Source organism: Panthera uncia, chromosome A2 (assembly GCF_023721935.1).
Source record: "Panthera uncia isolate 11264 chromosome A2, Puncia_PCG_1.0, whole genome shotgun sequence".
In the NCBI taxonomy this organism is placed as follows: Eukaryota; Metazoa; Chordata; class Mammalia; order Carnivora; family Felidae; genus Panthera; species Panthera uncia.
Genome location: NC_064816.1, coordinates 147,848,498 through 147,862,529, shown reverse-complemented (window position 1 = coordinate 147,862,529; position 14,032 = coordinate 147,848,498). Strand labels below are relative to the sequence as shown.

Below are 14,032 nucleotides of genomic sequence, written 5' to 3'. Positions count from 1 at the left end.
AATTTAGATTTGTAGGTTTTACTTTTTTGATTTTACATTTATCTCATCTTTTTTTTTTTCCTAGACAGTTGCTCCTTGTATATTTTCAAATACTAGGCACCCATTACCTCATAAGGAAGCACACTTTATTTTTGGAGAGTGCACTACTGAGCCAGATGAAATGCCTCCTCTTCTTAAGGTCTTCCAGATACAAGAATCTCAGAGATAGACGTTATGTCCTCCCTCAGTAACTTCTCATGAGCCTCAAATCAGGCTGTTTGCTTAGCAGGGGAATACGTTCATATTTGGTAATCACAGACTTTACTCCCTCCGCTGAATGTGAATTTTCAGCAGATCCACGACTCTCCTGATAAATAAGCAGTCTTCTTGGTGCTGTTCACATGACCCTTGCATGGCAGTGAGGGTAGGGAAGGGAAACAGGGAGCCTTCTGTGACCCTCAACAGGGTCAAAGTAGAACCTCAAAGAATGGCTGCACTAGAGATGATCCTGACTCTGGTTATCCTAAGGGACAGCCCAGAAGCCAAGGCTACAACCATTATTTCTCATATACTCTGCATGACACCAGGTTAAACTACTAGCCAGCTCTGCAGAAAACTAACAGCAACAAAAACGTCACAGTTGGACATTTGGTATCATAAAGAACAAATACTTGTACACCAAATTTTTATATTATTATCTACCAGTTTGGGTATCAAGGGGATGAAGATTTAGTTTTTTTGATGTAGAGAACAGACACTTGTTGTTTGAACTCTTGAAGTTATTTCTCACATTTTTGCTCCAGAAATTCGTTCGTTTGGTAAGTATATTCTGACCACTAGGCTAAGCTTTTCTGTTAAAAAATTTGCACCTATGACTTTTCTAAAATCTCAGCCTTCTTAAAAATGCTAGTTTCCTTACTAAGGTTTACAGTTTTCTATCATCTAATACTCACTTTGTATTCTGTTTATCCTTTTCCCTGTCACTTAATAAACATTTCAGAAACTCTAACACGGTTCTTTCCAAAATTCCATGTGTTTGAAGATCCTTTGACTGTGCCCCAGGAGATACTATGTGGCCTAAATTCAAAACCAAGCCAGATGGACTTGTTTATTCTTTTTTACTGACATATAATTAACACAGTTATATTAGCTTCAGGTGTACAATTTTAGGATTCAATAATTCTATATATCCCTCAGTGCTCAACACTGTAAGTGTAGTCACTTCTCTTTTTTAAAGTGAATACCCCTAGCACCCATACTGTGGTCTCCAGATACCATGTGTGACTAAAAGAAACCAAAGATCCTAACAAAATCTCGTCAAAACACAAAGTAGGGAAGACAGCAAGGACTACTGCGATTCTATCAGAATGACTCAGGAATCAATGTGAGGCTCCTATTGGCAAGATGGCACAATTTGATCATCAATTAAGAACAACTAACTACTACAACACCTTTTATATTAAAAATCCATGAGTTCATAAAGATACAAACACACCACTCATTAGTTATCTCTGAAGAACGCTAAGAAACTAAGTCACTATTCTAAAAATTAGCAACTAAAGGAAATGAACCAAGTACTTAACCTACCTTTGCTATGTATGTAACCAAAGAATAAATGAAGGAAGGCTTCTGTTTCTCTTCCAGATAAGAAATATAGGGGAATGACAGAATGAGAATGTCACAATTTTTCAAAGCCCTAATTTAATATGAAATCATGGCTGTGATCATTAATGGTCATTGACGTTAGAAAAAAGACAGATAAAACTCACATGCCTCCTGATTGAAGTACACACAGACATATGGATGAAAGTATTCTTATGCCCCCTAACCCAAAAGGACCTGAAATGAAATTAGCTTCTACCTATTTACTGTCAGTATACACAAAATACAGGAAACAGAGAAGCATGTTAAATGACTTTATGAAGATGGTCAGCAAAATGTAGAATAAGGCTAACTCCACAGGACTAACACCCAGTTTATCTAACAAATATGTTTAAAGGGAGGAAAAAGAAAACTAGTGAAGTAAAGGGGTATTTTGAGATTAATTAAAAGATAGATTTGAGACAAATCAACCAAATGCACTGTGTAGGCCTTAATGGATCCTTATAGAAACAAACCACTGTTTAAAAAAATAAACCATAAGAATTAGAGACACATATCACTGGATGTTTGATGATATTAAGGTTTAACTGTAAAATTTTTTACATGTGAAATTAATATGCTGGTGAGGTTTATAAAAAATTATTTTTCCAAAGAAGTACTGAAAGATTTATGGATTAGATGATATAATGCCTGGGATTACCCTCAACATAATATAGTATGTGGAAGGGTGTCAGGATAAACATAAAACAAGAGTTGATGGCTACTAAGCTAGGTATGTGTACATGGGAGTTTGTTATGTGAAACTGTCCCTTCTCTTGGTAATGCTTAAAATTATCTGTAACAAACATTTTTTAAGCTTTATCTTTGTTCAGCTGTGAACTATCCTCAGAGCTCCAGTTTGACCACAGATGACATCACCTTAGTCTCAGAGGCAAACTCAATCACATTCAAAACCAATCCTCTATCTACTTCCCTTACCTCTTAATCTCTGTGAAAAGCACCACCATCTTGGCAGTGAGGTCCCTCTCACCTCCACATCCAATCAGGTACATCAAACCTTGTGTGAGCTGTAACTTATCCCCTTCCTTCTCGTATTGCCACTAGGCTAGCTCAGCTCTCAATACCTTTTGCCTAGGCCTTTCTACCTCCAATTCATCCCACATTATTACCTCTCTAGTCTTCATTCCCAAAATATCCCTAACAAGTACCCTATTCCTGATCCAGGTTTAACACTCTCCTAGCCTCACTTACCTACACTGAAGATGTCAATTTGAACTCTATTTCTAGTTTAACTGATTATAACTTCTTCCTATTATGTTTCTGTGACCAAAATAGGGTCAATAAACTTACTAAAAACTAATTGATATACAGAGGAAAAAAGCAGCCTCTTAGATTTGTCCTTTAGATTAGAATCCCTTCAGTTCTCATCTCTTATCATCGTCAATTCATATCAGATCATTACTCCATCCTGTTGATTATTTATGCTGCTTTGCTTTTGAATTTTCTGGATTGAGCATGCACATGTACTACTAGAGTTCAAGTGATATGACTAACAAAGTTTATGTAGTATAAATATAATCATATATGAAAGTGAATGACACTCTAGAAGACAAAAAAATCAGTAGTATTCACAGGGAAACTTTCAGAAGAGCTAAGTAATTGACACTGTAGTTCACATAAATAACTACATTTCTATTTTTTAAAACCGGTTTCACAACAATTGGCAAGTTTATTCTCTGCATTAAGCCCTGGTTTGGCCTTTGATGAACTGTGGATACTTTATTATTATTATTTTTTACTTTTTTTTTTTTAACATTTATTTATTTTTGAGAGAGATAGAGACTGAGTGTGAGCTAGAGAGGGGCAGAGAGAGGGGGAGACACAGAATCTGGAGCAGGCTCCAGGCTCCACAGAGCCCGCTGTGGGGCTCGAATTCATGAACTATGAGATCATGACCTGAGTTGAAGTCAGACGCCACCCAGGTGCCCCTGAACTGTGGACACTTTTGAAACAAAAGGGGTATTTTTGTTAGTAACAGATGTATTTAAGATGAGCCCTAAATTCCCACAGTTCCCCCAAGAAACCAACGAGAAAAGCTGAAAGTGAAAAGTACAGAAACTTAGCTATGTGATTAGTAAAGTATCTTAAAGATTACTTTTTAGATTTTTACATTTTAGATTAATAATCATTTTCTTCTCATAGATTCAATTCCTTCACAGATCTAGTGCTCTAAATTAAAGGAACTGCCTAGAGAAATCATCAATCAATCCTAATTCAAAAGTAGACTAATATGCTACGCTTAGTGCACACTACAGAATCAATCCCAGCTCACCTCCACTAGAGCCACTACAGTTCATCTTCCAGGGACTGGACATCTAGATAGATCTAAGGGGCCAATAGAAATGTTCTACATGTGGGATATGGAAGTGGGGAAAAGAGAAAAACACCAGTGGGCCTCTAAGTGCAATACCTGGACAATGTTACCAAATGAGGCTTTCAAAGAAATACCATGCAGAAAAGAAAGTTTTCTTAAAATGTGAAACCATACTAATCAAAGACATGCAATTTTTCATATGTATCATTATAGAGTTCATCATTAAAACAGAAAAAAATGAAAAAAGGGGTCTTAAAATTTAGAAAATCTGTCAATATATAGTAAAATTGCAAAAAAAAATGAAATACATAGAGTAAAATTACAAAAAAATGAAATACTATCAAATACAGAATAATGGTTTCCTCTGAAGGGAAAGGGAAGGTGGGGGTACAAGCAAGGCTTCTGTATTGGCACTGTTTTAATCCTTAAGATGAATTACTCATTATTCTTTATATTCCTTTTAAAATATTACATAATTTGATAGACATAATGGTCAAAAGGGGGTCAGACACCTTTTATTTTAGCGTCCTTCAGTAACTTAGGCTGCTTCATTAAGAGAAGGCAATATAGGGGCGTCTGGGTGGCTCAGTCAGCTAGGCGTCCGAATTCAGCTCAGGTCATGATCTCGCAGTTCATTCGTTCAAGCCCCGCGCTGGGCCCTGTGCTGACAGCTCGGAGCCTGGAGCCTGCTTTGATTTTGTGTCTCCCTCTCTCTCTGCCCCTAACCACTTGCATTCTGTCTCTCTCTCAAAAAATAAACAAACATTAAAAAAAAAAAAAAAAAAAAAGAGGAGGCAAAACATTTTAAGGCTTAATACACTTACCTGATTAGACTTTTCTACTGTACTGCTGGGAACCTCAGTAGTGTCCTTCACAAAAAAATTATCTATGATGTGTCTCTCTGCACATTCTTGGCTGCAAACTGGACATCGAATGACTCCAACTGGGAAAGACAAAATTGCGTTCTAAGTTTTTTTGGTTTGTACAGCATAATGATTTGACTGTTTGTATTTAAATGCAAAATGATCACCGCGATAAGTTCAGTTAACATCTGTCACCATGCAGAGTTACAAAAGTTTTTGTGAGAAGAATTTTCAAAACACTCTCCAAGCTACTTTCACATATGCAATACAGTACTGTTAACTACAGTCACCATGCTATATATTACATCCCTATGACTTATTCCTTTTATGAATGGGAACTTGTTCCTTTTGATCCCTTTCATTCATTCCACCCACCCATGATCCCCTACATCTCAGGCAACCACCCATCTGCTCTCTATATCCATGAGCTCTCATTCTAAGTTTTAATACAAAAATACAAAGCACTTAAATGAGCACATCTCACTTAAACTGTAACTGGTTTCTTTTACAATGTCCACTCTCTTCAAACTCATACCTGTCACTACTTAACACAAAGCAATTCAGTTTATATACATATATGGATTATAAGTATGCGTGTGTGCACCATAAATAAAGTAGGTGTGGGATATACCTAATAATGACTAAAACTTCATTATTCTAAATGAGATCCCACCCGCCCCCCCCCCCCCCCATAAGCATCCCTATGGGCTGCTCTTTTTATCGTTTAGCAACTTCTCCTAGCAGTGGTTTTCAAATATACATGTGTAGAACCACAGGGGAGATGTTTAAAAGAAAAGAGTTCTAGGGGAAACTGAGTGGCTCTGTCAGTTGAGTGCCAGACTCTTGATTTTGGCTGAGGTCATGATCTCACAATTTGTGGGACTGAGCCCCGAGTGGGGCTCATGCTGAGAGCACAGAGTCTGCTTGGTATTCTCTCTCTGCCCCTCCCTCGTTCACACTCTCTCTCCCTGAATGAATGAATGAATGAATGAATGAATACAGAGTTCTGATTTTCTCTGGACCTATTGAACCAGGATTTCTGAAAGGGGAGCACAAAGATACTTGTTTTGCTTAAAATCTCCATGGGAAATTATTAAGAAACACTATTTAGTTTCCTTTAACAAGTGCAAACAGTGTTCCTTTGGGGGAGGAGAGAAATCATCTTCCATAGTACTTGGTAAATCAATAAATAATTATGAATTGATTAAGATCTAAATTTTTGACTAAAATTTTAAAAATCTAACATTCATTTGATGCTGTAATTTGTACCAAGGAGACTGCAATAATGTTCCCGGGTACGTTTTTTTGGAAAATAAAATGCATATGAATGAATACAAAGCAACCCAAAGGCCATTTTCATTTGTATACACAAACACTATTTTTTTTAATTAAAAAGAACCTATTTTACTTTACAATAGCAACAAAAATATACTAACTACTCAGAAATAATTGTTTTAAATATATAAGGTCATTGTGGAGAAAAATGGTAAGCTAAATTTAGAAACCTTTAAAAATACCTAAGAAAAATCATGTTCGTGATGGTAAAGATACTAATTCTCTCCAAACATCTATACATTCAATGCAGTTTTAATAATCCCAATAGGAATTTCAATAGAATTTTGATAAGCTGGCAGACATTGTCTACCAAATAACAAGACTTACTCTAAAGCTATAGTAAATAAAATGGTGTGAAATTTATGTAAGGATAAAAAAATGGAAAAGAATACACATAAAAGGCTCACATATAAGTACATTTTATACATGACAGATGTGGCACTAGAAATCAATGGGAAAAGGGATGAACTTTTCATGGTGCTATAGTTCTCTAACATGGGAGGGGGATGAATTAGATCACTACTCAGTTAAAAACAATAATTCTTTTAAAAGATTAAGAACTTTAAAACTTTCGCAAGGAAATGTAAGAAAACATCTCTGTAACCTTAGGGCAGGAATAAAATTCTCAATCAAGAAACAAAAAGCAAGAGATTAAGGGAAATATTAATGAATTCAATTTCACTCAAGAACTACAGCTAGTCTAAAGATACACCCAACACGTGCTGACAAAGAATAATAAAAATCCACAAATTAGGTGACCGTGCATTTCTAAAAAGAGAAAGACTGAGTAAACATATTTTTCCTTATTCCTCCAGATAAGTACAGCTAAAAACTCTAGGCCTTCTATATGAAACAATCGTAAGAACACTGAAAGGTAGAGAGAAGGCGGCAGACTAGCTACAGATCTCAGAACCCAAGGAACGACAGAGATAAGTTCACTGAATTTTCTTTTAGCCCCATGTATTCCAAAGTGGATGTTCATGAAGTCACCATCCTAGGAACATCAACAGGTGTAAACAAAAAAAACTATCCCACAGAAACCTTCTGTGGAAGGACGGTCCAGGAAAGGGGGAGCCTACCAAGACACAACTTTTAGACAATAACTGCTCTACTCCAGACAAACACCACAGATAAAACTGTGCTCCCTTTCCCACCAGCGCAGGTCCAGTGGGAAGCCTAGACTTCCACTAGCAGAAATCAAGTACCCCTACTACGCACTGCTGTGTGTGTCAGAGAGGCCTGGTGGGGACCTGGGGCTTTCATCCTTACTGGGCGCTAATGGAGCTTTCATCCTGCAGTGTCAGTGGAGACCACATGAAGAGCCTGATTTTACACTTCCAGGACATGATGAGGTACTCCTCTATCTCTACGCTGGGATGGAGTTAGAAAAGGCCTATTGGGGGGCGTCTGGGTGGCTCAGTTGGTTGGGCGACCAACTTCGGCTCAGGTCATGATCTCACAGTTTGTGAGTTCGAGCCCTGCATCGGGCTCTGTGCTGACAGCTCAGAGCCTGGAGCCTATTTCAGATTCTGTTGTCTCCCCTTCTCTCTGCCCCTCCCCTGCTCACGCTCTGTGTCTCTCTCTCAATAATAAATAAACGTTAAAAAAAATTAAAAAGAAAAAAAGAAAAGGCCTATTGGACATTCAGAACTTTTACCACTGCCTACCAGTAACCTCCTGTCCCTCTGTCCCCACTCCTTAGATGTGTCAATAAAGAACACATGAGCAGCAGTTAATAGACATCCATTTGCCCTATCAACCAGGGAGGTATCAAGAAGTACCAAGAGACTTCCACATCATCTACTGGTAAGGAGGAGGCCCTCCTCTTCCAGATGTCAAGGGAGGCAGAGTAAGGAACACAGACTTCAATTTCTACCTCATAAGAGGCAGAAAATAATAAATATAAGGGCAGAGACCAATGGAATTGAAAACTGAAAAGTCATTGAAAGAAAAAGCTGGTTATTTGAAAAGGCCAATAAAATTAACAAACTTCCACCAAGACTGAAGATGACAAAGGAGAAGATATAATTTAGCAAACATAAAGAATGAAAAAGGGAGTATCACTACAGACCACATAGACATCTAAAAGGTAACAGAGGAATACTAACACTAGTCAGAGAAATTTAATGATGTAAGTGAAACAAACTCCTCAAAGAGTGCAACCTACTATAACTTACCCAATATGAAATAATTTCAATAGCACCCTAACTATTTGGAAATTGGCTCTAAACAAATGAAAGTACTTAGGTGTAAACCAAACAAAACATGTATTGGACTTATATGCTGAAAACTACAAAACTCTAAGGAGAGAAATCAAAGAAGATCTAGATAAACGGAGAGACATAAAGTGTTCATGGACAGGGATAATCAGTGTAATAAAGATGTCAATTCTTTTTAATGTGAGCTGTGGGTTTAACACAATTCCTAATATGCTGGCAACATTTTATTTGTAGATGCAGACAAGATTAGTTTAAAATTTATATAGAAAGGCAAATGTACAATAATAGCTAAATCAATATTGGAAACAAGAATAGAGGAACTGTTCTATCCAATTTCAAGACTGTAATCAAGACTGTCTGTTACTGACTAAAGGATAGACACCGATGAATAAAACAGAACAGAGAACTGAAATAGATCCACACCAGTAGGGTCAACTCATTTTTGACAAATGCGTAAAAGCATCTTAATGCTGAAGGTACAAAATGCTGATGAGAGATATACTGTGTTCACAGATTGGAGGACTCATTTCAGTAAAGATGTTGATTCTCCCCAAATTGATCTACAGATCAATATACTCCTATCAAAATCCTAAGCAAGATTTTTTTAGAAGTATAGACAAGGTTAATCCAAGATTTATGTGGATAAGGAAAAGAACTAAAATAGCTAAAGCAGTTTTGAAAAAAAGAAAGTGAGAGGAACCACTAACCAATTTTAAGACTTATATAGATAGAGTAGTTGAGACAGGGTGGTATTGGCAGGATAGACACATAGATGAAAGGAACAGAATAGAGCATCCAGAAATACACCCACACAAGCCCAACTGATTTTTGACAAAAGTGTGAAAATAATTCAGTGGAAGGAAATACTTTTCAACAAATTACACTGGAGTAACTGGGTATTCATAGGCAAGAAATTGAGCCTCAACCTAAACTTTACATTTTATATAAGATTAACTCAAAATGGATCAGATTTTAATACCAAACATAAATCTATAAAAACTTTAGAAGTGAACAGGAGAAAATCTTAAGGGCGTAGCACTTGAAGAGTTCTTAGACATATCAACAACACAACCCATCACTAAAGAACATGGATGAATTTGATTTCATCAAAATTAAAAACTTCGCTCTGCGAAATACTTGTGAAGATGGGAAAAAAAAAAAAACAAAACACTACACAATGGGCGAAAATATTTGCAAACCAGAGGTCTGACAAAGGATACATATCTATAATATATAAACAACTCTCAAAACTCAATAAAGGAACAAACATCCCAATTAGAAAATAAGCTAAACACATGAAGAGATATTTCACCAGTGGGGATATATACATGTCAAATAAGCACACGATAGGATGTTTCACATCACCAGCCATCAGGTAAATACAAATTAAGATTATGACAAGATACTAATACATAGGTATTATCGCTATTTTTTATTTTGGATCTCTCATACATTCCCAGCGGGAATGTATAATGGTACAGTCACTCTGTAAAATAGTTTGGCAGTTTCTTAAAAATTAAGCGTAACGTTAATCAGATGAATTGACAATCTCACTCCTGGACATTTATTTGGTGTTCTCCTTGTATGTACTGCTTTATATTCCTAAAGATGAATAAACAGAGATCAGTAAATCTTGTTAACCTGATCAAGGTCACAGAGCAGTGGAGCTATGATCTAAATTCATTGCTGACTGACCCAAGCGCAGGCTCTGTACTACTACACTTTACAAAAATATTTTAGAAAACATGGGTTAATAGATCACATCATTTTGACAGATAAGATATTAGTCCATGAATTAAGAATCCTATTTGGCTCTCTTTTCCTCCCTGGCTGCTTGAAGCTCAGCTGCCATCATGAACAACATAGTAACTATCCAGACCAGGAAGTTCATGACCAACTCGTTACTTCAGCAGAAACACATGGTCACTGATTTTCTTCACCTCAGAAACCCAACAGTACCTAAGCCAGAAATTCGGGGAAAACTAGCCAAAGTGTACAAGACCAAGGAGATGTCTTCTTTGTATTTAGATTCAGAATCCACTTGCTGGTGGCAAGACAATTGGCTTTGGTATGATTTGTGATTCCTTGGATTATGCAAAGAAAAATGAATACAAACATAGATGTGCAAGGCATGTCCTAAACGACAAGAAAAAGATGTCAAGAACACTGCGAAAAAACTCAAGAACAGAAAGAAGAAAGTCAAGGGGACTGCAAAAGCCAATGTTGGTGCTGACAAAAAGAAGGGGTAAAGATCCTGCAGTGACTTGATCTGTGGTGATCATGCAGATTTTTCATGAGAGGATTAATAAACTAAAAACTTTAAAAAAATAATCTCATTTGTGTAAGGTGCTGAATTTGACCTAAATCAATTTAAAATCCAAATAAATGCTAACTTAACAGTATCTTTTTAACCATAGAGTTAATGGGGAAATTTAATTAAAAAAATTTTTTTTTAATGTTTATTTTTGAGAGAGACAGAGTGCAAGTTGGGGAGGGGCAGAGAGAGGGAGACACAGAATCCAAAGCAGTCTCCAAGCTCTGAGCTATCAGCACAGAGCCCAACATGGGGCTCGGACCCACAAACGGTGAGATCATGACCTGAGCCTAAGTCGGACGCTTACCCAACTGAACCACCCAGGAGCCCCTAATTTTTGTTAAGATTTTATTTTATTTTTTAAAGTAATCTGTACATCTAATGTGGGGCTCAAACTCACAACCCCAAGATCAAGAGTCCCATGCTCTACCAACTGAGCCAGCCAGGTGTCCCAGAAAATGTAATTTCTATTTGACCAAGTGTGAGTACATTTATAGTTCCTCTGCATATATTGGTAGAGATTAGCATCCAGAATATATCCTTCCAGAAACTGGAGGGATTAAAATCTGATTAACTAAAGAAAAATAATTCTCTAAGAAGTGTTGAGATTTTTACTTTTATCACTCATCACTATGAGTGTTTAATGGCCATGGTTGTTTCTTTTTGTTATTTAATTAGGTTGAAAAAAATTTTTTTAATGTTTATTTACTTTTCAGAGAGAGACAGAGAGAGCGAGTGAGCAAGCAGGGGAAGGGCAGAGAGAGAAAGACACAGAATCTGAAGCAGGCTCCAGGCTCTGAGCTGTCAGTCCAGAGCCCAATGCAGGGCTTGAACTCGTGAACTGTGAGATCATGACCTGAGCCAAAACTGGACACTTAACCGACTGAGCCACCCAGGCGCCCCTAGGTTAAAAATCTTTTAAGTGGTATGTACCTTCCATTAAGTCTGTTTTCTAACGTTACCTTTTGATGATGCCTGCAACCCCACCTACCTTCCTGTACAAATAATCCCATCTTGTTCTAATTCTTCCCCCCCTCCCCCACATTTATCCTTTTATTTATTTATTTATGTTTATTGTCTAGCAATCCCAAATAGAACATAAATCCCCCGAGGGCAGATTTTAGTCTGTTTAGTTCACTGGTATTCCAAGACAATTAAAAATGTACCTGGCACAGCGCTCAATAAATATTTGGTGAATGATGAATAAACTCCCTTAGTAATATATATACTGTATGATTCACAATTCCAACATTGAGAAACTCTTATACTGTAGCATCAGGAGACATGCTCAAGAATGTTCATCACAGCATTTTTCATAAAAAGCCATAACTGGAAACAATCCAAATGTCCATCAACAGCAGAAATAAAATCCTAAGGTATATTTAATAAACTACTTCATAGCAATGAAATCAATGTACTTGTGTTATCAACATGACTAAATCCCCAAAATTATTTTGAGTAAAGAAAGGAAGTCCTAGCAGAATATATATACCATTTAAGTTCAAAAACCCAAATAAAATATTTTATGTAAAGTATACCTAGCTGATGAACTATAAAGAAAAGCATTTATTTAAATATGTTAATTCACTCACTAGAGCTGCGTTGCTCTGAGGGTTATTAGTCCCCTAGTGACTAGTCTAGAGTTAGAAGAGAGCTCTGACAAAAGCCAGCAGATCTCTGACTGGGTCTGAGGTCTCATTTGCACCATCCATCTCCTTGACTTGGGTGCTAATGATTAGCACACAAGTCTGGACAATGGCTAGGCCTAGCAAAGAGGAAAGAAGCAGCACTTCCTCTCTAGTACTAACTTCAACCCATCTACTGTTCCTGAACTAGACTCCTTCCTAGGCCTAGGAAGATGGATGGATGGTGCAAATGAGACCTCAGACCCAGTCAGAGATCTGCTGGCATTTGTCAGAGCTCTCTTCTACCTCTAGGCTAGTCAGTAGGGGACTAATAACCCTCAGAGCAGCCCAGCTCTAGTGAGTGAATTAATTAAGTATAATCCCCATTTTACAGATCAAAAAAAAACTCATCACCATCACTTGTCCATGGTCATACTACTACTAAGCAGCAAATCTGGGATTTCAATCCTGCCTAATGACACATCTTCTATACATTCTACATGGAACATATTTAAATAAAAAAGATAAAATATGAACCTTAAAACCATATACACCTAGGTTATTCCTTTTCATTGATTTCTCTATAACCCCTAAATCTTTCGAGCCTGTATTTCCTCTTCTGTAAAACAACAGTAAATGATCATCATGATAATGGTTACCATATTGAGAGCTTACTGTGTGCCAGTTATTGTGCTAAATGTTTCACATTCGTTAGAACAAATTTGAGGCAGGATTTTTATAAGGATTATACGAATAAATGTATAAAAAAAGCCTAACAATGTCAGGCTAGTACCTGGTAAACCTGTGCATTATGAACTTTGTGCCTTCCAATTAAAATTAGGCTAACGGTTGACTCCTGAAAGGACCAGCATGAACTTATCTACCTGATTCCCTCAAAGTATGATCTACTAACATTACAAATGAATTTGGAGTCACAGATGCACTTCTACCTAGATGTAACAAAATGTTGGTGTATCTTAAATTTGTGTCTCTTCTCAAACTTCATTCCAAGTCTAAGATTTGTCAACATAAGAAAAATCAGACACTGCAGTTAATACACTAAATAACTGAATGTTTGTATGAAGAAAGTGATTTTTTTGACACACTATCCTGGGAAGGCCGAGAATACTCTGGAGACATAACTCTCATTTTTGAAAAGGGAAAAGCTGAAATACAAAAGGAAAGTAGGGAGTCAACTTTAATTAAAGAGAAACAGGAAAGCAAATGGATCTCACAAATGCTATAAACTGCTTCTGTTAGCTGATAGCAAAGGTAAGAAGACTACAGAGTATGTGGTGGGAAGTAGCTAAACAAGGAAACCACTATTTATTGAAACAAGTAACACTTCAGTATTATATTTTTCTGCACGTTATTTTTATTTTATGTTTGTTTATTTTTGAGAGAGAGAGAGACAGAGTGAGAGTCGGGGTGGGAGACAGGGTGGGTAGGGCGACAGAGAGAGGGAGACACAGAATCAGAAGCAGGCTCCAGGCTCTGAGCTGTCAGCACAGAGCCTGACATGGGGCTGGAACACACAAACCATAAGATTATGACCTGAGCCAAAGTCAGATGCCTAAATGACTGAGCCACCCGGGTGCCCCTATTTTTCTGCATTTTATTTTATATTTAAAAAAATTTTTTTAATGTTTATTTAGTTTGAGAGAGAGAGAGAGAGAGAGAGAGAGGGAGAGAGAGAGAGAGAGAGGGAGAGAGAGAGAGAG

The 14,032-nt window shown here is 37.1% G+C and overlaps 1 protein-coding gene across 2 annotated transcripts in view; it reads right to left on the bottom strand.

The window, feature by feature from the left end:
* TRIM24 (tripartite motif containing 24) overlaps positions 1–14,032 on the bottom strand; it is a 109,924-nt gene that overhangs the window by 56,657 nt on the left and 39,235 nt on the right. For both annotated transcript variants that reach the window (XM_049641925.1, XM_049641926.1), the window contains exon 2: positions 4,780–4,898. In XM_049641925.1, coding sequence (XP_049497882.1) covers positions 4,780–4,898 — 119 coding nt within the window. The remainder of the gene's footprint in view (positions 1–4,779; positions 4,899–14,032) is intronic.